The 26,002-nt window shown below is 36.4% G+C and overlaps 1 protein-coding gene and 1 pseudogene across 1 annotated transcript in view; one reads left to right on the forward strand and one right to left on the reverse strand.

Moving 5' to 3' along the window:
• Window positions 1-26,002, reverse strand: part of SYCP1 (synaptonemal complex protein 1) — a 100,283-nt gene that overhangs the window by 13,426 nt on the left and 60,855 nt on the right. The window contains exons 22-31 of the mRNA XM_060201833.1: window positions 24,767-24,829; window positions 23,444-23,506; window positions 23,224-23,286; window positions 15,561-15,677; window positions 13,882-13,992; window positions 11,495-11,587; window positions 10,900-10,974; window positions 8,867-8,926; window positions 3,899-4,078; window positions 703-846 (exon numbers count right to left, since the gene is read on the reverse strand). Coding sequence (XP_060057816.1) covers window positions 703-846; window positions 3,899-4,078; window positions 8,867-8,926; window positions 10,900-10,974; window positions 11,495-11,587; window positions 13,882-13,992; window positions 15,561-15,677; window positions 23,224-23,286; window positions 23,444-23,506; window positions 24,767-24,829 — 969 coding nt within the window. The remainder of the gene's footprint in view (window positions 1-702; window positions 847-3,898; window positions 4,079-8,866; window positions 8,927-10,899; window positions 10,975-11,494; window positions 11,588-13,881; window positions 13,993-15,560; window positions 15,678-23,223; window positions 23,287-23,443; window positions 23,507-24,766; window positions 24,830-26,002) is intronic.
• Window positions 5,578-7,816, forward strand: LOC103124831 (large ribosomal subunit protein eL30-like; annotated as a pseudogene).

Below are 26,002 nucleotides of genomic sequence, written 5' to 3' on the forward strand. Positions count from 1 at the left end.
AGAACATAGGGACATAAGTGTTTATAGTAGAACAAGATAATGGTTTGGTTAAGGTATATTTGTCACTACAACAATCCTGTAAATCAACACTTCCTGAGTAAAGTAGAACTGAAGTTGAAAATAATAAATTTAATTCAAATAAGAAAATAAATATTCACAACATTATGTCAGAAAATAAGATGCTCAATCATTTTATATGTCAAGCAATTTAAAATTCCATGCATTCTGAATTTAGACATTATTTGAACCTTAGTTTTTCTAAAATGTTGTAAAAGCCCAGGGTTCTATGTTAAAATATAGTTCTACTATATTTTAGTATCATAACTGAAGGCATTATATAAATACATGTTAAAAAATAATGTAGGCGGGAGTCGGGCTGTAGCGCAGCGGGTTAAGCACAGGTGGCGCAAAGCACAAGGACCGGCATAAGGATCCCGGTTCGAACCCCGGCTCCCCACCTGCAGGGGAGTCGCTTCACAGGTGGTGAAGCAGGTCTGCAGGTGTCTATCTTTCTCTCCTCCTCTCTGTCTTCCCCTCCTCTCTCCATTTCTCTCTGTCCTATCCAACAACGACGACAACAACAATAACTACAACAATAAAACAACAAGGGCAACAAAAGGGAATAAATAAATAAATATTTTTTAAAAAATAAATAAAAATAATGTAGGCAAATAATAAATGGATTATTTATAATATTTTTACCAAAAGATCAGTAGTTTCTGAACTATCTGAGTTAACGTCAAATTCAAAGACCATTTTTCTCTTTCTATTGCATTCTTCAGTAGGTACAGGCTTGTTTTCTCTTTGCTGAATTTTCAGTTTTGTAGGTGTCTTCACAGTATATGTCTATTCAAAAAGAAAAATGATATATTACCCAATCAATTCAAAATACAATCGATAAATGTGAGTTTTTAATCATTATTATCTTTCCATTGTCATTAATACATATGTTAAATATAAATTTTGGTAAAAGTTTAATTCAGATATTTAAATTAAAAATTATAAATTTCTTTTAAAATTTTTATAGTAGTAGACTTTTTTCCTTTTGATTACTAAAGGAAATAATGAGGAGAGAGACACAACAGATTCAGTGAAGTCTCTTTTTAGTTGTTGTTTCTGGGGATTCAGTGCTGTAGCTGACTTTTTTAGACAGACTAGAGCAGAGACAGACATATGGAAAGAAGGAAAGGCACAACACTTCCCCAGTGCTTTGTGGGTTTGGTTCAAACCTAGATTAGACTTATGACAATGCAAGCATCTTCTTAAGTATACTATCATGCTTGCCCAGTAGGCTGGGAGTATGGATCAACCTGCCAACACTCATGCTCAGTGGAGAAGCAATTACAGAAGCCAGACCTTCCACTTTCTTCACCCCACAATGACTCATTTTACTCATTGTTAATGAGTTTTTAGTTCTAAAGCATCCTTCAGAGTAGTAGGGGCCAGGCTCAAACCTGAGTAGCACATATGGCAAAGCAATGCACTATCCAAGTGAGCTATGTCGCCCGCCCAAGAGTGTCTTTTGACAATCAATGATATCAGTAAACATGACAAAGAAATAAAGTCCCAAAAGTTACTCTTCCATAAAGCAATACAAATACTGATTTTTAAAAACATGGTTATAACCAGCTTTTACAAAACTCTGTATTTAATATTTATTTATTTACTGACTAGAGATGAGAGAATGGAAGGATAGAAAGGGAAAGAGAAAGACATCTGAAGCTTCCCCACATAGGTAGAGACTAGGTGCTTGCAAAACCAAAAGCTTGCAGCAACTTGGAGAGTAACTAGTTTAAAAAAAAACCAAAAACAAAAACAGCTCTGTATCAATAGCAAACTTTATAGTGTCTTAGCTTTTCCTCATCACATGCCCCACTATCCAGCTCCATTAACAGAGCATAACAAAACTAAGAGTTCTTTCAAACCATTATTTCAGAAGTTTTATTTTGCCTATCTCGTGGTTCTCTAAGACCTCATCTGCAATCAATATTTGAAAAACTCAAAATTGACTTAAAACAATAGTCTTTTTCTTTGCATATAGAAATTCTCAAAAACAGTTAAAGCCAGTGTGTGTGTGTGTGTGTGTATGTGTTCTGATTAGTGATTTAACATTGTTTTATAAAACTATAAGATTTTAGGAGTCTACGCAGCTATTAAGAACAATAAACCCACCTTCTCTGACCCATCTTGGATGGAGCTAGAAGGAATTATGTTAAGTGAGCTAAGTCAGAAAGATAAAGATGAGTATGGGATGATCCCACTCATCAACAGAAGTTGAGAAACAAGAACAGAAAGGGAAACTAAAAGCAGGATTTGACTAAATCTGGAGTAGCACCAAAGTAAAAACTGAGGCTGAGGGTAAGGGTGGACATTCGGCTTCCCATGGTGGTGGAGGGGGTAAAAGTGGGGGTTGGGATGGGACACAGTCTTATGGTGGTGGTAATGGTGTTTATGTACACTCCTATTAATTTTTAGTCATAGAAATCACTATTTAATTAATATGAGAGGAGAAAAATTGTCTCAAACTTTTTAAAGCACAGACTGAATCTTTTTAATACATAGGCTGAGTCTTTGATATGTTGACTCTCTCAAAAGCCTAGACCAGGGAGAACAGAAGCAACCGGTGGCTCAACTATATACAAGATGTTGGATATTATAGAGCAAATCCTAACAAACGGACTTTTCAAAGTTAACCCAAGTACCAAATAATGTGATGATAACAATAACTATCCACTGTCTTCTTGAACCCTAATACAGCAGGAACCACACATTTCCACTATAGAGCCTATATTTCTCCCAGTCCTGGAACCTTAGGGTGGAGTGCACTTTCCTGCATGTTTCTCTCAATCCATATCAAATAATATTGCATCAACCGACCACAACCTAATCAACGCAACGAGTGCCACCTCAGCATGCTTTACTTCAGACTGTGTCCAGAGACTTCAGGTGTGGAATGACAACCCTTCAGCTTCATTACTCAGGTGAGACCTTTCTTTTCATAGTATTCTCTAATTCCATCCCAAGTGGTTCACTTCCTAACAAAGTCCCAAAACCTAGATATACAACAGGTCCCCTGAGATAGAGTATATGTTCACACGTATCCATAAACTAGGGCAAAATATATATCTGAAAGCAAAAGTACACAATAGTCTGCAGTGAGTACCCCAAAAAAACTTCATCTGCACTATTCCAGCCTTTAGGTCCATAATTGTTCAACAATTTGTTTGGTTTTGTATATTAACTCTCTTTTCAGCCACCAGGTTCCAGATGCCAGCATGATGCCTGTTGTATGCTTTACATTGGGTTGTTCTAGCTCTCCCCCGCCAAGAAAATTGGATCAGTCCTGCTAATTTTGCGGGCCCGCTTGGCTCCGCCCCAAGGAACCCCGAGAGGGTTCCAGAGTTCCAGAGTTAGAGAGTTGGAAAGTTGCAGAGTTAGAGAGTGCTTGGTGCCGCTGCGGGGCAAAGAGGCAGCAGAGTTCTGTTTAGTGATTAGTTTGGTTTAGTTTATGAATTGTTGTTCCTGAATAAAGAAATACAGCTTCCCTGCCCAGCCGTATGTCTCTGGTCGTCTCTGTTACCCGCCCGTGAAGCTAGCCCGGCCACCTAGAGCATCCGAATTTTAACAACAGATGCCGACCAGACTTCCCTGGACAGAGGACCCCACCAATGTGTCCTGGAGCTTCACTTCCCCAGAGTACAAACTACTGTAATTTTACTGTCAGCTGTAAACCATTAATCCCCAATAAAAAAAAAATTTTTTTTAAAGAAAAAATGGACACCTGGAACAGTCAATTCATAGTGCCAGCCCCAGTGATAACCCTGGTGGGAATGAAAATTGTTCTGTTTCTGTTAGATATGTGGTTTATGGTATTTTATTAGAATTGTTAATAACCAACCTTTGGTAATGGTGTTGACATAGTGCTTTTGGCAGACGTCCGCTGATATTCTTTTTTATCTTTGACTTTACCAAGATTAGCTGATGTGAAACTTCGATGTATATTTTGTGAAGAAACAGCTTTAGAATCAGATTTCCAATAATTAGTTTCAGGTGTTTCCAATAAATATGTCTGTGTTTTCTATATAAATGAATAAAATTATTATTAAATGCCAGTGCAACAACTAGTAAAAGTAACACTTGAATAAACTTGAATTTACCCCAAATTTCATTACTGATTCATTTTATATAAAGTTATATTCACCTTCTTTGTCGCTTTTATTTTCTCATTTAAAATGGAAATTCAAAGTCACTTAGAAAGTGGATAAAATGTCTCAACTATCTAAGATAAGGTGAAGATTCTCTAGAGAGAAATTTCTATTTCTGGTGACAAAAATCCTTAATCTGTGGTTTATTCCAATAGCCTAACAGTCAGAGAGCAAGTTATTTTCACTTTTAGTCACTCTTCACTATGCTGAGATATTTTCTCTCCTCTCTGTAAAATTCCAGTTCTTTCCTACCCACCAGTCTCATTCCCTTCATGGAAAAAACATGAAAATAAAGATTAAGACATTTTCAGGGGACAAAATGAGGAAATAGCTAATTGCTTAAATTCTGATAACCAAAATCAAATTATAATTTTATGCTAAGTATCAATAGTTAGACATTATTTCAACTCAATTTTCTCCATTCTCTTTCAGCACCTGAGCCAGCTAGTAATAACTATTGGTCTAGTTTTAAGTGTAGGGAACCTTTTTTCTGCCAACAGCAATCTGGATATAGTGAGGGATCAAGTGGGTCAAGTAATGTGCTTTTATCATCTGGATTTTTTTTTTACTATATTGCAGGGTGAATTAGAGTAAGTTCTCAAGTACCTCCAGGCTTACAACTTATCCATCTATATAATCATGGAGCTAAATTCAGTAATTTGGAGGTTTCTTGCCCTGTCCCAGTGATCTCCCTCCCTTCACAATCCTTTTTCCAACAGTATGGCTTTTGGTAGCATTTTTTCCACAGTTGTAGTTCTATAACATTACTTTTCTATATATTTGTATATCATAGTTGATAACACAAATTTGATGAGTTTTTTTTTCTGTTTACTTGATTTGTAAGAGCTGATTCTCACACCCTTCAAAATATTTATATATATACAGGAAACATAGACAAAACCAAAGGATAAGAGGGGTATAACTCCACACAATTCCCACCACCAGAACTACATATCCCATCCCTTCCCCCGATAGCTTTCCTATTCTTTAATCTTCTGGGAGTATGGACCCAAGGTCATTATGGGATGCAGAAGGTTGAAGGTCTGGTTTTTGTAATTGCTTCCCCGCTGAACCTGGGCATTGACAGGTCAATCCATACTCCCAGCCTGCCTCTCTCTTTCCCTAGTGGGGTGGGGCTCTGGGGAAGCTAAGCTCCAGGACACATTGGTAGTATTGTCTGTCCAGGGAAGTCTGGTTGGCATCATGCTAGCATCTGGAACCTGGCAGCTGAAAAGACAGTTAACATACAAAGCCAAATAAATTGTTGACCACTCATGAACCTAAAGGCTGGAATAATGCAGATGAAGAGTTGTGGGGTCCTCCATTTTGTAGATAGCTAGTAGGCATATTTTAGTTATATTCCAAAGGGCCTATGGCTATACTAGTTACCCTTCAAAATGTAACTACTTTCAGAGAAATATTTCTCTCTCTCAAAACTAAGGATGGTAAAACTGTACCACCTTGTGGCCATGTCTTAGAATTAACATTTTTCCTGGTAGTCAGTCTAATGACCAGAAAATTCCATTCCAGATAACCCTCTTCATAATACATTATAAAGTATATACTTTCCAACAAAGTACATTGTTTATGAAGTATTACATTTTTATTGAAGCACATACATAGAACATTCACAATTTTTTTCTGTTGCATTTTTTAAATGATAGCATTTCCTTTATACCAAGTACTATCCTGAATGCTTTACAAAAATTATCTCCCATAATGATCCTAGGTCCATGTTGCTAGATAAATAAAGAATAGGAAAACTTGCGGGAGTCAGGTGGTAGCTCAGCAGGTTAAGCGCAGGTAGCGCAAGCACAAGGACCAGCACAAGGATCCCGATATGAGCCCCTGGCTCCCCACCTGCAGGGGAGTCGCTTCACAGGTGGTGAAGCAAGTCTGCAGGTGTCTATCTTTCTCTCTCCTACTGTCCTCCCCTCCTCTCTTCATTTCTCTCTGTCCTATCCAACAACAACAACATCAATTATAACAACAATAAAAAACAACAAGGGCTACAAAAGGGAAAATAAATAAATATAAAAAAAATTTTTTTAAATAGGAAAACTTGAAAGGGAGGAAATATGGAGTTCTCATAGTGGGAATTGTGTGGAATTGTACCCTTCTTATCCAAAAAAAAGTTATTTTAATCATATAATTCCCATAACAACTTTAGAAAATAAATATAACTTTTACACCCTTATAGATGAGAAAACAGGCATAAAGAGGTAACTTGTTCCCACTCAGAAATATATGCTAAATCCAATAACTATATAAGGCTTATGATATTTCAATATTACTAGAACAAAATATAACAAAAATATATATTTAAAATTTTCATTTCTTACACCACTTTTTCTCACTTATTTTCAATATATATCTCCAGACCTCCAGATAAAATGTAGAACGTATTAGTCTACTGGGTACAATGTTAATAATTGGCATAGATTACTGACATTATTAAGGAATCAAAAAAATTCTATAGTATGTGATACATACTTCCATAATATGAACACATTCCAAATATGTTCATGTTCTGGATGTCATATTTATGAGTAAATATCAGAACTTAACTAATTTGTCTATCAGACATTTCCCTAAGCCTACAACTCTGTACAATAACTTTAATATAATGTTTCCAATTCTTACAAAATTTACAAATTCTTAAGAACTTAAATTTCACTCTGCATTGGGAGTCAGGCGGTAGCGCAGCAGGTTAAGCGCATGTGGTGCAAAGCACAAGAATGGGAGTAAGGATCCGGGTTTGAGACCCTGGCTCCCCATCTGCAGGGGAGTCCCTTCACAGGCGATGAAGCAGGTCTGCGGGTGTCTATTTTTCTCTCCCCCTCTCTGTCATCCCCTCCTCTCTCCATTTCTCTATGTCCTATCAACAACAATAATAAAAACAAAAACAATAAAAACAAGGGCAACAAAAGGGAAAATAAATATAATAAAAAAAATTTTTTTTAATTTCACTATTCACGCACAAAAATATTCTTTTTCTTCTTGGGTTCTTTCATTGAACCTAAAAGTAATAAAATTGTTACACTGTCAATATTCAACAACTGAATATTGCAATTACTCTATTGCTTTCCATTTGTAGTCAAAACAACCTCTACTGAGACTCCAGCACTGTGTATACAGAATATGTAAAGGGGTCTCAACCAACCATGGAGAGCTTTGTATTGTGGGAGTTCCTTCCTTTCTTTCTCTCCCTGGCTATCTTGGCTGCTACTCTTGGTTGGGGGCCAAATAGTACCTAAAGCAGGAAGATGGTGCCCCCCCCAAAAAATGAAAAAGTTGCTGAAGTTGGTCAACTCTAGTCTCCAACTTGTTATGAAAAGTGGGAAGTACATGCTGAAATACAAGAGACTCTGAAAATAAACAGACAAGGCAAAGCAAAACCTGTCATGCTTGCCAACAACTTCCCAGTCTTGAGGATATCAGAAATTGAGTACTATGCCATGTTGGCCAAAAGTGGTGTCCATCACTACAGAGGCAATAATATTAAATCGGGCATAATATATGTAAAATACTACAAAGTCTGCACCCTGGCCATCATTGATCCAGGTGACTCTGATATGAGAAGCATGCCATAACAGACTGGTGATAATTAAATTATGCAAGCCTTTTCTGTAATAAAGTGTGAAGAGATTTTACAAAAAGAAGAATGTGTACAGGGTGGAGAAATAGCTTACCAGGTAAGGTACAAAGCAAGTGGCCTAAATTTGAGCCACAGAATTGTGGGAAGTTCTGGCACTATAGTTTATCTTTCTCCCTCTCTCTCTCTCTCTCTGAATGAAAATCCAGCCCAGGAACAGTGAAATTATACATGTACAGGAGTGTAGAACCACAAAAGCACAAACAAAAAAGATTAAATAAAATTATTTAATTATTTTTTTTAAATTAAAAGAAAAATAGAGAAAAGATAAAGCAAAATCAGTGAATAAAAAATTAAAATTCTTCTGTAACAATCCTATAATTCCAAATGGAAAGGATGAAGAGTTTCGATATATAGGGAATATCACTAAAGCAGCATTCTCTACCTGTCTCTCCTTCCATGGGGTGAAGCCATAACTTAATGAGATTGTAAACTTAGAAAGAGAAACTGGGTACATATATTCCAGGTGCTTCCTTATTCTTATATCCAAAAGGAAACACACATTCTGCTCTGCTTATTCCATATATTTTATAAGAAGAGGTCACCAAGTAGGTGGACCTTTTCAACTTGTTCAGTTCAGTTCTATCTAAGACAGATAAATTTGTCTAATTCATATTTGGAGATAAGAAAGTCTCTTTCACATAAACCAAATTCTCCAAAAATAGTTGGCAATTTTTGGTTACTCAATTAAGAAATTGAGTAATTGGTTACAGATTTAAGAAAAGAAAACAGGATGTTATTTAATTAGCCTCTTCGATCCTGCAAGAGCTATGGATTCATAGCATCACAATGAGCACCAGTGGAAATAAAAAAATAAATTTATAAATAAAAAATTAATTAAATAAAATAAAAAATAATTTATAAATAATGACAAATGATGCAGGAAATTGAAAGATACAATATAGTTTCAGTGTTCTTTCCCTATTTGTGAAAAAAAAAACTTTTAGTCAGTACATGTTAGAAAATGAAATAAAGAAAAACTATGAGGATTATATAAAAGTCTCACCTTGTCTCTTTGTTCTTTGGGAGCTACTATGTTTTCTTCTGCCTCTCTTTTCAGTTTTTCCTATAAAAATGAATTTCAAGGACATACAATTTATTCATTACTATTAGCATAGGTAAACACTGTAATTATAAAAATCCATTAAGAGATATTAATTAAAAATACTGACTTCTAAATAAATATACATATGTGTTCATGCATATGTTTACATGTGTAAGTATTTACAGATAAATAACCAGAAAGAATATCATACTATGTAAACAATGACTATATTATTCTTGATAGGCAAACAGAAAAGAAGCAATTAGATTTCTCAATGAGGAGTTCAACTATGACCCAAGTCAAGAAAGTGGTAAGTTGGGTGGGGATACTTTGCATAATGGTCTTGTAAAGAGACTCTCAAAACGAGAGAGAGAGAGAGAGAGAGAGAGAGAGAGAGGAGAAAGTGGTGAGTCAACAGATAAACAGTTGAAAACATAAAAAGTATTATAGACTATTCTTTCTAAGTTTGATAATTAAAACAACACATAGTAAAGTAACTAAAAAACAATTAAAAGTTTTAAGACCCTTCTATAAATAGTAGAAATCTTTATTTCTACATCTTGAGGTTATTTTAACCAACCTTCCTACTTCTGAAACAGCATTTATGTATTCATAAAAACTGAGCTTAATTAGGTGTACCACCACCCGGCCCCTACACTATTTAAACTTCTTTGACTTTTTTTTTTTGTAATTTTTTATTTATAAAAAGGAAACATTGACTAAACCATAGGATAAGAGGGGTATAATTCCCACCACCGGAACTCTGTATCCCTTACACCAGTCTTTGTGCTTTGTGCCACATGCGCTTAACTCGCTGCACTGCCATCTGACTCCCAAGAACTCCATATCCCATCCCCTCCCCTAATAGCTTTCTTATTCTTTAACCCTCTGGGAGTATGGACACAAGGTCATTGTGGGATGCAGAAGGTTGAAGGTCTGGCTTCTGTAGTTGCTTCCCCTCTGAACATGGGTGTTGACTTCTTTCACTTAGTCTAAGGCCCTCAGGGTTGGTCCCTAATTTCTTAGTGTTGCTTTGTCCATGAGAAGTTATTAGGTGTAAAAAGGGGGAGTGAAATCATGAATGACCTATGTTTTAGGCTACTGTATTCTACATTAAGGAAAGTGATGTCATTTTCTTGATTAAATCCTTAGAAGTCTTCATTTTTTTTAACTTTTAGAAGATTCTTTTTTTTTATCTTATGAGATGATGAAATCAAACTAAACTTACTGCAGTTATCATTTCACAATATATGCATGACAAATTAAATCATTATGCTGTACACTTTAACCTTATGTAGTGTTATATGTAAATTATATTTCAATAAATCATTGAACATTAATAGTATCCTAAAATGGGACAGGGCAGTAGCGCAGTGGGTTAAGCGCCCATGGCACAAAGTGCAAGGACTGGCATAAGAATCCCAGTTCAAGCCCCGGGCTTCTTCCTGTAGGAGGGGTCACTTCACAAGCAATGAAGCAGGTCTTCAGGTATCTATCTTTCCCCCTCTGCCTTCCCCTCCTCTCTTGATTTCTCTCTGTCCTATCCAACAACCATAACAGCAATAATAACAAAAGGGCAACAAAATGGAAAAAAACGAACTCCAGGAGCAGAGAGTTCCTAGCACAGGCACCAAGAAGCATCGATAACCCTAGGGGGAAAAAAAAAAAAAGTATTCTAAAACTAAAACAAAAAAAATTCCTCTTCTATGGAAACAGTAGGATAAAGATAAGTTTATATGATGTTCATGAAATTCTCCCCTTCCCTGCATATCATAGCATGTGCACTGACTGGCCCCATAAAAATAGTTTTTGCATAACCACCATGCTATCTTCATGGCCCAACAGAAAATACATGAGAGGGGAAAGCAAGGAAGAGGTGAGCTTAGTAAGGGGAAACATCATTTTTAAAACTCTACTTATTTACTAGCTTCACATGTTTATGAAAATGCACTTTTCACCTAAATCTTATTACACTGTAACACCACAACACCTACATTTTCTTCTCTTTCTAATTCAAGTTCTTTCTTAGTAGATGTAAGTTCATTTTTGAGATCTGACAATTCAATCTCCTAAAAAAGAAACATAAAGTTTATTAGTACATAATTATGTTTCTCAAAACACTGAATATATAAACTAGTGTTTCAAATAAAATTGTTTTATATGAAATACACTCATAGGGAGAGCCCTAGTTAAACACAGTTAAGGGCTTTGTTTAAATGAGTTTTTCATTTACTCAGAATAGATAATGACCATTGTTCTCACAAAGTCTTAGAAACATTTTATTTGCTTCTTTTTTCTAAATAAATATTTAACACTATATATATTTCTCCTCCTTCTCCTCTCCCAATATACCCATTCCTACTCTCCCAATCTTAATAAGAGCTCAAGTATATTTATTAAGAGTGTAATTTTTCATTAAAAAAAGTTCACTACACCATTTCAAAAATTAACTTGGAGTACCCCTTAACAATATACCTCTCATATCTAAGGTTAGTTGATTATATAGTTCAAAACTGTGGTGTAATATTATTCTTTATCACCACTCATGCTGACAAAAAAGACTTTTACTGCTTCTGTTCTATATCTCACCAAAGATGCTTTCAGTGATGACTGTTCTTGTTCTTTGTTCTTATAAAGTCCTAATTCTGTGTCTCTTTCTTCAACAATCTTGTCATACTGGTGCTATATTTTAAGAGAAAGCATTTGAAATATGCAAACACTCAAATAAAATTTGAATAGGATTAATATTAATATGCACTTAATATTGTTTAAAATGGTATTTATGAATTCAATAATATATATGAGCATATTTAATTTTTCCAATTATACTTTTCCCTTTATTTCTATTAAGACAATGTGGTTCACATGACCATATGATTAGGGGTACAACTTTACCTCTCTTCAAGAAGGTGTTATAACATTATACTACCAACTCACTCATATCCCTCCTCCACAGTCCATTGTGATTTTATTCAAACAACATAATCAATGAAATAATTAGTATGGAAATAACACAAAATCATTATATAATTCTTTTTTAATTGAAAATAAATGATTTAGAATAGACTAGAGGTGGGGCAGGTGGTGGCGCACCTAGTTAAGCACACGTTACAGTGCACAAGGACCTGGGTTCAAGCCCCTGGTCTCCACCTGCAGGGGGAAAGCTTAATGAGTGGTGAAGCACGGTTGCAGGTGTCTCTCTGTCTCTATTCCTCTCTGTCTTCTCCTCCCCTCTCAATTTTTCTGTCTTTATCAAATTATATATATATATATATATATATATATATATATATATATATATATAGCCTCCAGGGTTATTACTGGGGCTTAGTACCTGCACTATGAATCCACTGCTCCTGGAGGCCATTTTTCCCATTTTGTTGCCCTTGTTGTTACCCTTATTGTCATTATTATTGTTGTTGTCATTGCTGTTGTTGTTGTTGGATACAACAGAGAGAAATTGAGAGAGGAGGAGAAACAGAGGGGGAGAGAAAGACAGATACCTGCAGACCTGCTTCACCGCCCGTGAAGCGACCCCCGCAGGTGGGTCTGCATGTCCATTTCTAGCCTTCTGAGAGTTCTCATTTTGGATCCAACAAGGGTTGGATCAATTCACATTCCCGGAAACAGTTGAGGATAGTTCCCTGACCCCAACAACCTCCCCAGCATTTGTTTTTAGGTGTACTGGATTGAGACAAATCAAATATATCTAAATCTGAAAGTTCATGATTAAAATGTCTTTTTTAATTTTATTTACTTTTGGATATAGGCAAAAAAATTTTAGAGGGGGGATAAAGAGGGAGAAAGTGAAATACCTGCAGCACTGTTTCACCACTCATGAAGTTTCCCCCTGCAGGTAGAGGTTGAGAGCTTGAACCTGGCCAAGTCTTTGCACATTGTAATGTATGTCCTCTACCAGATGCGGCACAGCCCGGTCCCATCTTTTTAAATTAACATTGTTTACCTCATAAAGTTATGTCACAGAAAGATTTTTTAATATTTTATTTATTTCTTTATTGGATAGAGACAGAGAAATTAAGAAAGTAAGGGGAAACCGGGAAGAAGAAAGACATCCACAGCACTTTCACCACTTGTAAAGCTTTCCCCTTCAAGTGGCAACTTAGGGCTTGATTCAGATACTTGTGCATTGTAACATGTGCATTCAATCAGGTATTCCACCACCACTACTCCCCAGCAACAATTTTTAATGAGGATTGGCTTAATAACCTATCTCCTCTCAAAATAATGGGAAAAAATAGCACATTTGCTAACACACAGATTTTATTTTATCTATTTATTCCACTGTTAAAATTTTGGTTTTTGGTCTACTATATATTTCACACATGTGGAATATATAATGAGATATGAATTCTGGGTATGTATTTAAAGTTTTGTTTTTTTTTTATTCGGAGCACTGCTCAGCTCTGGCTTATGGTAGGCAGAAGAATTAAACCTGCAACCTGGGAGTCTCAGGAATGAGAATCTGTTTGTATAATCATTATGTTATCTCCCCTGCCTCAAGTAAATATAAGGTGAAAACACTGTAGGATATTATTGGAAAAGTCAGAAATAGAATGATTATGTCAGTCCAACATAAGCAAAGATTGCCTAAAGGAAGTTACACCTACATTTAGCTTTATGTGTTTAAAATTCAACATAAATGGAAAATCAACAGTATTATAGCTACTATTAGTATTGTTGCATAGACATAAGAATTTTCTGAAAGCACTGGGGAGATATTGCCGCATTAGAGCACAAACTTGCATACTCAGAGGCCTAGGTTCATACTCTACTACTGGCCATATGGCAGAACTGAGCAGTATCCTACTACCTTCTTTCTCTTTCTCATATTCATAAAATGCTGAGAGAGACAGAGAGAGAGAGAATTTTCAGGCAATCCAATGCTATGTTAACTTCACCATTTTATGCACAAATATGGCTCAAATTAACATTTTTCATTATATAATAAAAAATACCTTATGTTTTTCCATAAGTGCAACCATCTCAGATATTTTATGTTGACATCGTATATCAGTTTCTTTCTGTAATTTGACAGCTTCATCAGCTCTGACTTTAGCTTTTTCAACCTATCAAACAAAAGTATTTCTTAAAATTAACACAAAAAAATGTAACTAAATGTAAATATTTTATATTGAACTTACTTTTAAATTTCTTTATTGGGGGATTAATGGCTTACAGTCAATAGTAAAATACAGAGTTTGTACATGCATAACATTTCCCAGTTTCCCACATAACAATACAACCCCCACTAAGTCCTCCTCTGCCATAATGTTCCAGGACCTGAACTCTCCCTGCCCACACCCTGTTCTACTTACTATAAAATAAAACAACATCAAAAAAATTAGGAAGGCCAGTTAGAAAAATATATTATTGGGGGTCGGGCGGTGGTGCAGTGGGTTAAGCGCATGTGGCGCAAAGCGCAGGGACTGGCGTAAGGATCCCTGTTCGAGCCCCCGGCTCCCCACCTGCAGGGGAGTCGCTTCACAGGTGGTGAAGCAGGTCTGCAGGTGTCTATCTCTCTCTCCCCTTCTCTGTCTTCCCCTCCTCTCTCCATTTCTCTCTGTCCTATCCAACAACGAATTGCGTCAACAAGGGCAATAATAATAACCACAACGAAGCTACAACAAGGGCAACAAAAGGGGGGAAAAATGGCCTCCAGGAGCGGTGGATTCATGGTGCAGGTACCGAGCCCAGCAATAACCCTGGAGGAGGAAAAAAAAAAGAAAGAAAAAGAAAAATACATTATTGTTTTGGTCTCTTTTTTTTTTTTTTTTTTTTTTTGCTTCCAGGGTTATTGCTGGGGCTCGGTGCCTGCACTTCGAATCAACTGCTCCTGGAGGCCATTTTTTCCCATTTTTGTTGCCCTTGTTTCCCTTGCTGTTGTTGTTATTGTTATTGTTGCCATTGATGTTGTTGTGGGATGGGCCAGAGAGAAAACGGGAGAGGAGGGGAAGACAGAGAGGAGGAAAGATAGATACCTGTAGGCCCACTTCACTGCTTGTGAAGAGACTCCCCTGCAGGTGGGGAGTCAGGGGCTCGAACAGGGATCCTTACTTACTCTATGCTTTGCGCTATGTGCACTTAACCCGCTGCACCAGTGCACTTAACCCGCTACACTACCGCCCAACCCCATTTTGGTCAATTTTAAGGTGATTCATCAACAACAGTATCTATCAAGATGACAGTTTAACATTGTAATGACCACTTGATCTTTTCAAAACAATTATTTTACTACTCAACACATAAATATTGAGAATCAAGGATAATCTTAGATCCCATAATAGAATATACTTAATTGTTCCTAATATAAATTTATTAACACATTTTTCAAAAGCATGATTTAGACTTTAAATTTTCAGGATTGGGTGGTTTGACACCTGGTTGAGTGCACATCTTACAATGCACAAGGACCCAGGGTTGAGCACCCAGTCCCCACCTGCTGTGCAAGTGAAGTGGTACTGCAGGTATATCTCTGTCTCTCTAGCTCTCTGTCTTCCCTTTCTCTCTTGATTTCTGACTGTCTCTATCCAATAAATAAGTAAAGATAATATTTTAATTTCTTACATTTCTCTTAATATACTAAGAAATTAATAGTTTTAATATAAAAAATTTTAAAACATTGAGTTTTTCTTACCTCTCCCAACAGATTTTCTTCTGACATCTTCTTGTTCTCAATTTCTCTTTGATAGTTGTCAGTCATTTCTTTATATTTTTGTTTGGTACCATCTAGTTCAAATTCTAATTTACTAATCTTGAAAGTAAAAAATAATAATAATAATAATAATCACATTGCCATCAGTAAATTCTTTGAGTTAGTGAAAAGCTTCTGCACTCATATTATGGTTTTTATTAATCTTAAAAGATCATTTGGTGGCACAGTGGATAAAGCCTTGGACTCTCAAGGATGAAGTCCTGAGTTCAATCCCCAGCAACACATGTACCAGAGTGATGTCAGATTCTTTCTCTCTCTCCTATATTTCTCATTAATAAATAAATAAAATCTTAAAAATAAAAAAGATTATCACTTAACAACAAATAAAATATTAATAAAAGTCCCAAAATATGGAAACTCAACAACACAATGTTTAACAATCACTAAGTCAAAGAGGAACTCAAAGAAGAAATTCAAATGTTCCTAAAATTAAATGAAAATGAAGAAACAAGCTACCAAAATATTTGGGACACGGCTAAAGCAGTACTTAGAAGGGAAACTCTTAGCCATAAAAGCAAACATTAGGAAACAAGAAAAAGCTCAAGAAAACAGCCTGACTGTATGCCTTAAAGACTTCGAAGAAGAGGAACAAAGGAACTCCAAAGAAAAAAAGGACTGAAATAACTAAAATAAGGGCAGAAATAAATAACATCAAAAATGAGAGAACCATTGTATCAATGAAGCTAAATGTTGGTTCTTTGAAAAAAATAAACAAGATTGTCAAACCCTTAGCCAGACTCACTAGAGAGAGAGTGAGACTCAAATTAATAGAATTATAAATGCTAGGGGAGATGTCACAAGTGTTACCATAGAAATCCAAAATATCATGTAAAGTTTCTTTGAACAACTATATGCCACCAAGCTAGAGAACCTGGAAAAAATGAAAGAATCCCTAGAAACAAATGCCCTTCCAAAACTAAACAAGGAAGACCTACAAAACCTAAATGGGCCAATCATAGACAAAGAAATTGAAACAGTTATTAAGAATCTTCCCAACAACAAAAGTCCAGAAGCGCATGGCTTTACAAGTGAATCCTACAAAACTTTCAGGAAACAGTTAATACCTCTACTTTTAAAGCTCTTCCGAAAAGATCAGATACACAGGAATACTCCCTTCAACCTTCTTTGAAGCCAACATCACCCTGATACCAAAAGCAGATGGGACACAACAAAAAAGGAAAAATTCAAACCAATATCTCTGATGAACATAGATGTTAAAATTTTAAACAAAACCCACAATGACCCTGGGTCCATGTTTCCAGAGGGATAGAGAATGGGAAAGCTATCAGGGGAGGGAATGGGATATGGATATTGAGAATTGTGTGGAGTTGTACCCCTCCTATCCTATGGTTTTGTTAATTTATCCTTTCTTAAATAAAAAATAAATTTTAAAAAAAGAAACACAACATAAATTTAATATATTAAAAAATTCTAAACAAAATCTTAGTCAGCCAGATGCAGCAGAATACTAAAAATACTGTTCATCATCATGATCAAGTAGGATTTATACCAGGAATGGCTCAATATATGTTAGTCAATCAATGTGATTCACCATATCAATGAAAGCTAAACCAAAAACCACATGATAGGGCAGGGGTATATAGCATAATGGCTATACAAAGAAACCCTCATGCCTAAGGCTTGAAAGTCCCATGTTCAGTCCCCCACATCACCATAATCCAGAGCTGAGCAAAATTTTAAAAAAGTGATTATCTCAATAGATGCAGAGAAAGCCTTTGACAAAATCCAACATCCCTTCATAATTAAAACACTACAAAAATTGAGAATAGATGGAAAATTCCTCAAGACAGTAGAATCCATATACAGTAAACATACATCCAACATCATACTCAATGGGCAGAAGCTGAAAGTGTTTCCCCTCAGATCATGCACTACACAGGGCTTCCCACTATCACCATTACTCTTTAACATAGAATTGGAAGTTCTCACCATAGCAATCAGTCAAGAGAAAGGAATCAAAGGAATACAGATTGGAAGGGAAGAAGTCAGACTCTCACTCTTTGCAGATTACATGATAGTATACATAGAAAAACCTGAAGAATTCAGTAGAAAGCTTCTGGAGATTATTAGGCAATGTAGCATGGTGTCAGGCTATAAAATTAATGTACAGAAAAAAGAGTGGCATTCCTTTAAGTATACACTAAGTCGGAGAAGGAGGATATCCAGAAATCACTCCAATTCACTATCACAGAAAAATCAATAAAATATCTAGGAATAAACTAACCAAAAAAGTGAAAGATTTGTATACTGAAAACTATGACTTATTATTCAAGGAAATAGAAAATGATACAAAGAAATGGAAAGATATTTCATGCCCATGGATTGGAAAAATTAATATCATAAAAATGAATATTCTACCCAGAGCCATATACAAATTTAATTTGATACTCATCAAGATCACACCAATTTTCTTTAAGAGAATAGAACAAAAATTACAATGATTTATCTGGAACTAAAAAACACCTAGGATCACTAAAACAATCTTGAGAAAAAGAAGCATAAATGGGGGCATCACACTCCCAGATCTCAAACTATATTATAAGGCCATCAAAATCAAAACTGGATGGTAGTGAAATAAAAATAGATACACAGACCAGTGAAACAGAATTGAAAGCTCATAAATAACCCCCCACACATATGGACATCTAATTTTTGATAAGGCGGCCCAAACTATTAAATGGAGGAATAAAGTTCTCTTCAACAAATGGCGCTGGGAAAATTGGGTTTTCCCAGCAGAAAGGGAAAGAAGAATGAAACTAAACCACTTTATCTCACCAGAAATAAATGTCAACTCCAAATGGATCAAGAGCCTGGATGTTAGACCAGAAACTATCAAATACTAAGAAGAAAATATCGGTGAAACACTTTCCCATATAAATTCCAAGGGCACCTCTGATGTTCAGACCCAATTGTAAGGAAGTCTAAAACAAAAATAAAGCAATAAGACTATATCAAATTGAAAACCTTATGCACAGCAAAAGAAACCATCACCCAAACAAAGATACTCTTCACAAAATGGGAAAAGATCTTTACATTCCATACATCAAAGAGGTTACTAATCAAAATATATAAGGAGCTCACCAAACTTAGAAACAAAAGAGCAAATGGCCCAATTCAAAGGTGATGAAGAGAATATTCAAAGATATGAACAGAATATTCACTACAGAAGAGATCCAAAAGGCCAACAGACATATGAAAAATTGCTCCAAGTCACTGGTTGTCAGAGAACTACAAATAAAGACAACAATGAGTTAGCACCTCACCTCTGTGAGAATGTCTGGTTTATCTCACTCAACATAATTCCTTCTAGCTCCATACAAGATGGGTTGGAGAAGGTGGGTTCATTATTATTAATAGCTGAGTAGTATTCCATTGTGTATATATCAGAAACAGAAGTAACAACAAATGCTGGAGAGGTTGTGGGAAACATTCCTGCTGCTCGTAGGAATGTAAATTGGTATAACCCCTGTGGAAAGCAGTCTTAGAGAACCCTCACAAGGATAGAAATGGACCTTCCTTATGACCCAGTAATTCCATACCTAGGGATATATCCTAAGAAGTCAAAAACACCAATCCAAAAAGATATGTATACACCTATGTTCATAGCAACACTATGATGGCCAAATAATAGCCAAAACTTGGAAACAATCCAGGTTTCCAACAACAGATAAGTTGCTGAAAAAGTTGTGGTATATATATACAATGGAATACTACTCAGCTATTAATAATAATGAACTCACCTTCTCCAACCCATATTGGATGGAGCTAGAAGGAATTATGTTGAGTGAGATAAACCAGAAAGAGAAAGATGAGTATCAGATGATCCCACTAATTAACATAATTTGAGAACAAACAGAAATGAAAACACAAAGCAGAATTTGACTGAGTTTGGTGTAATCCACCAAAATAAAAAACTCTGGGGGTGAAGAGAAGGGTACATTTTCAATTCCACTATAGGTTGATGGTAAAGACATAGACCTTTGGTGGCAGGAATATAGACTCCTATTAACTTATAGTCATAAATCATTGTTTAATCAATATGAGAGGGGAAAAGTAGATTGAATGTCTTGAGCTTTTTAATATATAGACTTCAGTGCTGAGTATATATTCCTTCAATCTAAGCACTTAAGGTTTCAAATTAGCAAAATGATTTATAAATCATGGCAAAGTCTTAAATGTTACAGTAAATCCTAACCATGGGATTCTCAAAGTAATTTCCCAAATTACTTGGTTACAAGAATAATTATCTATTGCTTTCTTAAATTCTTTTTTTATCTTTTTTAAATACTTATTTATTCCCTTTTGTTGCCCTTATTTTTTATTGTTGTTGTTGTTGATGTCATCATCGTTGTTGAATAGAACAGAGAGAAATGGAGAGAGGAGGGGAAAACAGAGAGGGAGAGAGAAAGAGAGACACCTGTAGACTTGCTTCACTGCTTGTGAATCGACTTCCCTGCAGGTGGGGAGCCAGGGGCTCAAACCGGGATCCTTAAGCTGGTCCTTGTGCTTGGTGCCACCTGCACTTAACCCGCTGCGCTACCGCCTGACTCCCTGCTTTCTTCAATTCTAAGACAGCAAGGAACCTTCATCATTCTCTATAAAACCCATACTTCTCCCAGTCCTGGAACATCTGGGGCTTGGCTCATTTTCTTTCATGCTTCTCTTGATCCATATCATTTGATACTCATCTGCTGATCTCAACCAAATCAAGGCAACCAGTGCCACCTCGACATGTTTCACTTTGGACAGCGTCCAGAGATACCAGGTGTGGGATGTCAACCTTCCAGCTCCAATACTCGGGAGAGACTTTTTCTAGCTCATAGGAATCCTTAATTCCATTTGGGGTAGAACACTTCCTAACAAAATTACAGATCCTAGATATAGGCCAGGACCCAAGAGATAGGGTACATGTGCATATGTATCCATAAGTTAGAGAAAAACATATACCTTAAAGTAAAGGTGTGCAGTGGTCTACAGTGACTCAAAAAAATGCAACAAGCAAGTAAAAAGATCTAAAGAAAACAGCATAAAGTACTAAATCAGATATTTTCTAATTAGACCTAGCTATCCTCCTCACCTACTTCCTATTTCACTTCCCTCAACCACTCAAACTCTAGCCCTGACAGATAAAATAAGGAATACAAAAGCTGGATAAGGGCAAGAAACTGGAACACTTTAATGATGGGGGCCCTTTTGGTAGCATCATACAAGGCCCTAGTCAGGGAATCCTTGGATTCCCATATAAATATTATGGGACTAGACCTCTAACAGTCCCTCTCTCCACCAACACTGATCATCTTCATCAGGAACATCATAAACCCTCTATTGTCCTTTGCAAGACCTTGTCCTCAATGTAGAACAACTGTGGAAACTGTCTCTGAAGAGAGACTTGGTCATCATATTCTACCACTTGAGGAAGACTGATCCTGAAATTAGTGCAGCCTAGAATGTTCCTAGCTATGACTATGGAAAGTGACCTCAGACTGACAGGGATGCAGAGGTTACACAGGCTCCTGTGCTAAATATGAATAGACATGGACCCTACATCAGATTGAAGGGATTTACAGTTAATGGTATTTATATACTTTTCCCATATTTGGGAGCTACTCTCTGCCCTGATCCAGCCTTCTCTTTCTAGTCCTATTCCCAGCCTTGACAATATCTTTCCAGACAATTTTTTTAATTTCTTTATTGGGGAATAAATGGTTTACAGTTCATGGTAAAATACAATAGTTTGTACATGAATAACATTTCTCAGTTTTCCATATAACAATACAACCCCCACTAGGTCCTCCTCTGCCATCTCATTCCAGGACCTGAATTCTCCCCCCCTCCCACCCCAGAGTCTTTTACTTTAGTGCAATACACCAACCCAAGTCCAAGTTATGCTTAGTGTTTTTACTTCTAGACTTTTCAACTTCTGCCTGTGAGTGAGATCATCCCATATTCATCCTTCTGTTTCTTACTTATCTCACTTAACATGATTCCTTCAAGCTCCATCCAAGATGGAGTGAAGAAGGTAAAATCATCATTTTTAATAGCTGAGTAGTATTCCATAAAGTATATGCACCACAATTTACTTCACCACTCATCTGTTGTTGGACACCTGGGTTGCTTCCAGATTTTGGCTATTACAAATTGTGCTGCTATGTACATAGGCATACACAAGTCTTTTTGAATGGGTATGCTTGGTTCCTTAGGATATATCCCCAAGAGAGGAACTGTAGCATCCAGACAATAATTTTAGACCACTTGCATGTTATCTGTTGGGCTTAGGTAAAATTAGTAAGATCATGGGCCCCTAGGAATATAACTAAAATAGACTTCCTAGCTTCTTCCAACATGAAGACACCAAATCTCATCTGCTCTATTTTTACCTTTAGGTCCCTAATTATTAAACAATTTGTTCTGCTTTTTATCTTAATGCTTTCCAGCCACCGAGTTGCAGATGCTACCATGATGCCAACCTGACTTCCCTAGGCAGATGACCTCACCAATGTGTCCTGGAACCCCACTTCTCCAGAGCCCTACCCCACTAGGGAAAGACAGAAACAGGCTAGGAATATGCATCGACCTGTTTATCAATCAATGCCCATGTTCAGGGGAGAAGCAATTATAGAAGCCAGACACCTCCCACCTTCTGTACCCCATAAAGATCTTTGGTCCATACTACCAGATAGATAAACAATAGTAAGCTTCCAGGGAGTCAGGGAGTAATGCAGCAGGTTAAGCGCAGGTGGTGCAAAGTGCAAGGACCAGCACAAAGATCCCAGTTCGAGCCCCCAGCTCCCCACCTGCAGTTAATTCACAAGCCGTGAAGCAGGTCAGCAGGTGTCTATCTTTCTCTCCCCCGTCTGCCTTCCCTTCCTCTCTCCATTTCTCTCTGTCCTACCCAACAACAACATCAATAACTACAACAATAAAACAAGAGCAACAAAAGGGAATAAATAAATAAATAAATAATAGTAAGCTTCCAATGGAGGGGAGGGGATACAGAACCCTGGTGGTGGGAATTGTGTAGAATTGTACCCCTTATCCCACAATCTTGTCAATAATTATTAAATCATTAATAAAACAAAAATAATAAAATAAAATTTTAAATACCCAAAAGTTACTAATGAATACATTCTCTCAGTCATTGCTAAATAAAATAATAAGATTATAAATAAAATATGGCCCTCACTCATAAAGATACACTCTAATACAATGTACTTTCTAAAAATTCAGTTCTCAAATTCTTTCTGCTGCAGGAAAACTATATATGGAGCTTCTTTTAAATGTAGATGTCAAAGCTCCAAGCCAAACCTACTAAATTTCGAGTTTCAATGTATAGATAAGGAGTCTGATTAGTACATATATCCTTACATACTTATACATGTACATATATTCAAGCTATTTAGATTATTTTAACACACTTAAATCTGCTATAAGCATTCCATTACAGCAGAAAGAATTGATTCCCACAACCTCAAGTTAATTTTTTTAAAAATCTATATTATATAAAGCACAAATTTCTAAATTCTCATCCATGTAATAGCATTTTTAAAATAAAGATTCCAAATACCTTTGTCTCATATGCATTCAGTTGCTTGCTTTCTGCTGTACCCTTCTTTTTTAAGGCCTTATTCTGTCAAAGTTAAAAATTATTTTTAGTACCAAAGTGATTCCAACTTGCACTGTCACTGACAGGCTAAAATTACTAGAGGGAAGGAAAGCATTATTCTCTTAAGCTGTAGGAAAAAGGGAATTTTCTTTCAATTTTCATTTTGCAAATCAGAACATACCTCCTGCTGGAGTTCTTCAATGCACTTGCTTTTATTTTCAACTTGTTTCTTTAAGTTGTTACACTAAAAAAATAATAAGAAATGGTATTCAGTATTCCTGTCAAAGAAAACATTTTCAAACTAACAAAAATACTGTAGAAAGTAACTAGAAGTCACTTCAAAAATGTTGTTAAGGGAGCCAGGCAGTGGCGCAGAGGGTTAAGCACAGGTGGCACCAAGCACAAAGACCTAGGCTTAAGGATCCCAGTTCCAGACCCAGCTCCCCACCTGCAGGGAAGTCACTTCACAGGCAGTGAAGCAGGTCTGCAGGTGTTTATCTTTCACTCCCCCTCCCTGTCTTCCCCTCCTCTCTCGATTTCTCTATGTCCTATCCAACAACAACAACAGCAATAACAATAATAACAACGTCAATAAACAAGGGCAACAAAAGGGGGAAAATTAAAAGGTTTTTTTAAAAAAAACATTAACAAACTTCTTTTTGTAATATTTATTTATCTATTCCCTTTTGTTGCCCTTGATTTATTGTTGTAGTTATTGATGTTGTCGTTATTGGATAGGACAGAGAGAAATGGAGAGAGGAGGGGTAGACAGAGATGGGGGACACCTACAAACTTGCTTCACCATTTGTGAAGCGACCCCCTGCAGGTGGGGAGCTGGGGGCTCAAACCAGGCTCCTTACGCAGGTCCTTGCACTCTGTGCCACCTGCACTTAATCCCACTGCACTACCGCGCAACTCCCTAAAAAGTTTTTTTTTTTAAGTTGTTAAATGATTCCATTAATACTAGAGATCAACAACCAGCTTAAGGATCCCGGTTCAAGCCCCTGGCTCCCCACCTGCAGGGGAGTGGCTTCACAAGCGGTGAAGCAGATCTGCAGGTATCTGTCTTTCTCTCCCCCTCTCTGTCTTCCCCTCCTCCATTTCTCTCTGTCCTATCCAACAACAACGACATCAATAACAACAATAATAACTACAACAATAAAACAAGGGCAACAAAAGGGAATAAGTAAATAAATAAATATAAAAAAGCATCAAACCACACTAAGTATATTCACAATAAATCTAACTACTGAGAGTGTGTAATTATGGAAAACCAAATATCTGACTAGAGAGAAATTTAATACAGCTTTGATATGTGGTGCATTGTACAAAACTTCTGAATTTAGGAACTGCTGCAAGAAACCTACAGTAAAAATTCTGCAAAATCCCTCAAAGCTGGCAGATATGATTTCAGGTTCCTTTGTACAGGCTGGCATTAAAGAAACTAGTAACACATATATTGTTACTAAGTGTCTATTCACAAACTTCTGCAGTTTAATACTACCTTGTTTTCTAATATCTTCATTTGTTTTTCTTTTTTTAAAACTTCACATTCAATGCTTCGAGCCTAAAAAATATTATTTGATATCATATTAAACAGTGCTATCAGAAATCTTATTTTTATGTGTATTTTATAAGAATATAATTATAAATCTTAGACCATGGAGACAAATAGTTACAGTTCTCCCAACTTGTTTCAGTATACTCTTATTATCCTTTTATTGATAAAATATTTTTGTGTTAATAGGAACTACCTAGTTCAATTTCAAATGGGCCATTTCCTAACACAGTTACAGATATAGACTAGGGCATAGGGTACTAAGTACATGGATACATGTATCCACAAACAAAGGAACAATTATAAACCTCAAAGTAGAAGTGCTTAATAGCCCTCTGAGATTAAATTTAGACCTAATAAGCCTGGCATTCTAGTAGAATAGCCTAAAGAAGGTAGCATAAAGTCTCTAATCATATAATTATTACTTAGTCCTAAACACCTTCTCTCCTACCACTTATTTCACTTTCTTCAATCACTCTGCCCACTCAACTATACAAAATAAAGTAGTTAAGATATAGTCTTGCATAATCTCTTCTGACAAAGCATCATCTTTAGTGTTACCATTTGATAAGCTTCAGAAGAAACACTATATAACTGGCCAAGAGTTATACTGGCAAAGACTGTATATTAAGTAATGGACAATTATTTTTAGCCTTTGTTAGAATCATCAAATAAGTAAATACAGAAAAACTTGAGGCTTGGGGCAGAAAGCATAATAGTTACGCAAAGAGAGTCATGCCTGAGGCTCTGAAGTCCCAGGATCAATTCCTCCACCACCATAAATCAGAGGTAAGCAGTGCTCTGGTAAATAAAGAAGGAAGGAAGGGAGGGAGGGAGGGAGGGAGGGAGGAAGGAAGGAAGGAAGGAAGGAAGGAAGGAAGGAAGGAAGGAAGGAAGGAGGGAGGGAAGGAGTGAAGGAAGGGAGGAAGGAAAGCAGGAGGGAAGGAAGAGACAGAGAGAGAGAAAGAGAGAAATAAAAACTTGAGGCTACGTGGTCCTGGAGGTGGCGCAGTGGTAAAGCTTTGGACTCTCAAGCATGAGGTTCTGAGTTCAATCCCAGGCAGCACATGTGCCAGAGTGATGTCTGGTTCTTTCTCTCTCCTCCTATATTTCTCATAAGTAAATAAAATCTTTAAAAAGAAAAAAAAAATCTTGAAGCTAAGACCCCACTAAGACTATTTC

The sequence above is a fragment of the Erinaceus europaeus genome, chromosome 11 (genome assembly GCF_950295315.1).
Source record: "Erinaceus europaeus chromosome 11, mEriEur2.1, whole genome shotgun sequence".
NCBI lineage: Eukaryota > Metazoa > Chordata > Mammalia > Eulipotyphla > Erinaceidae > Erinaceus > Erinaceus europaeus.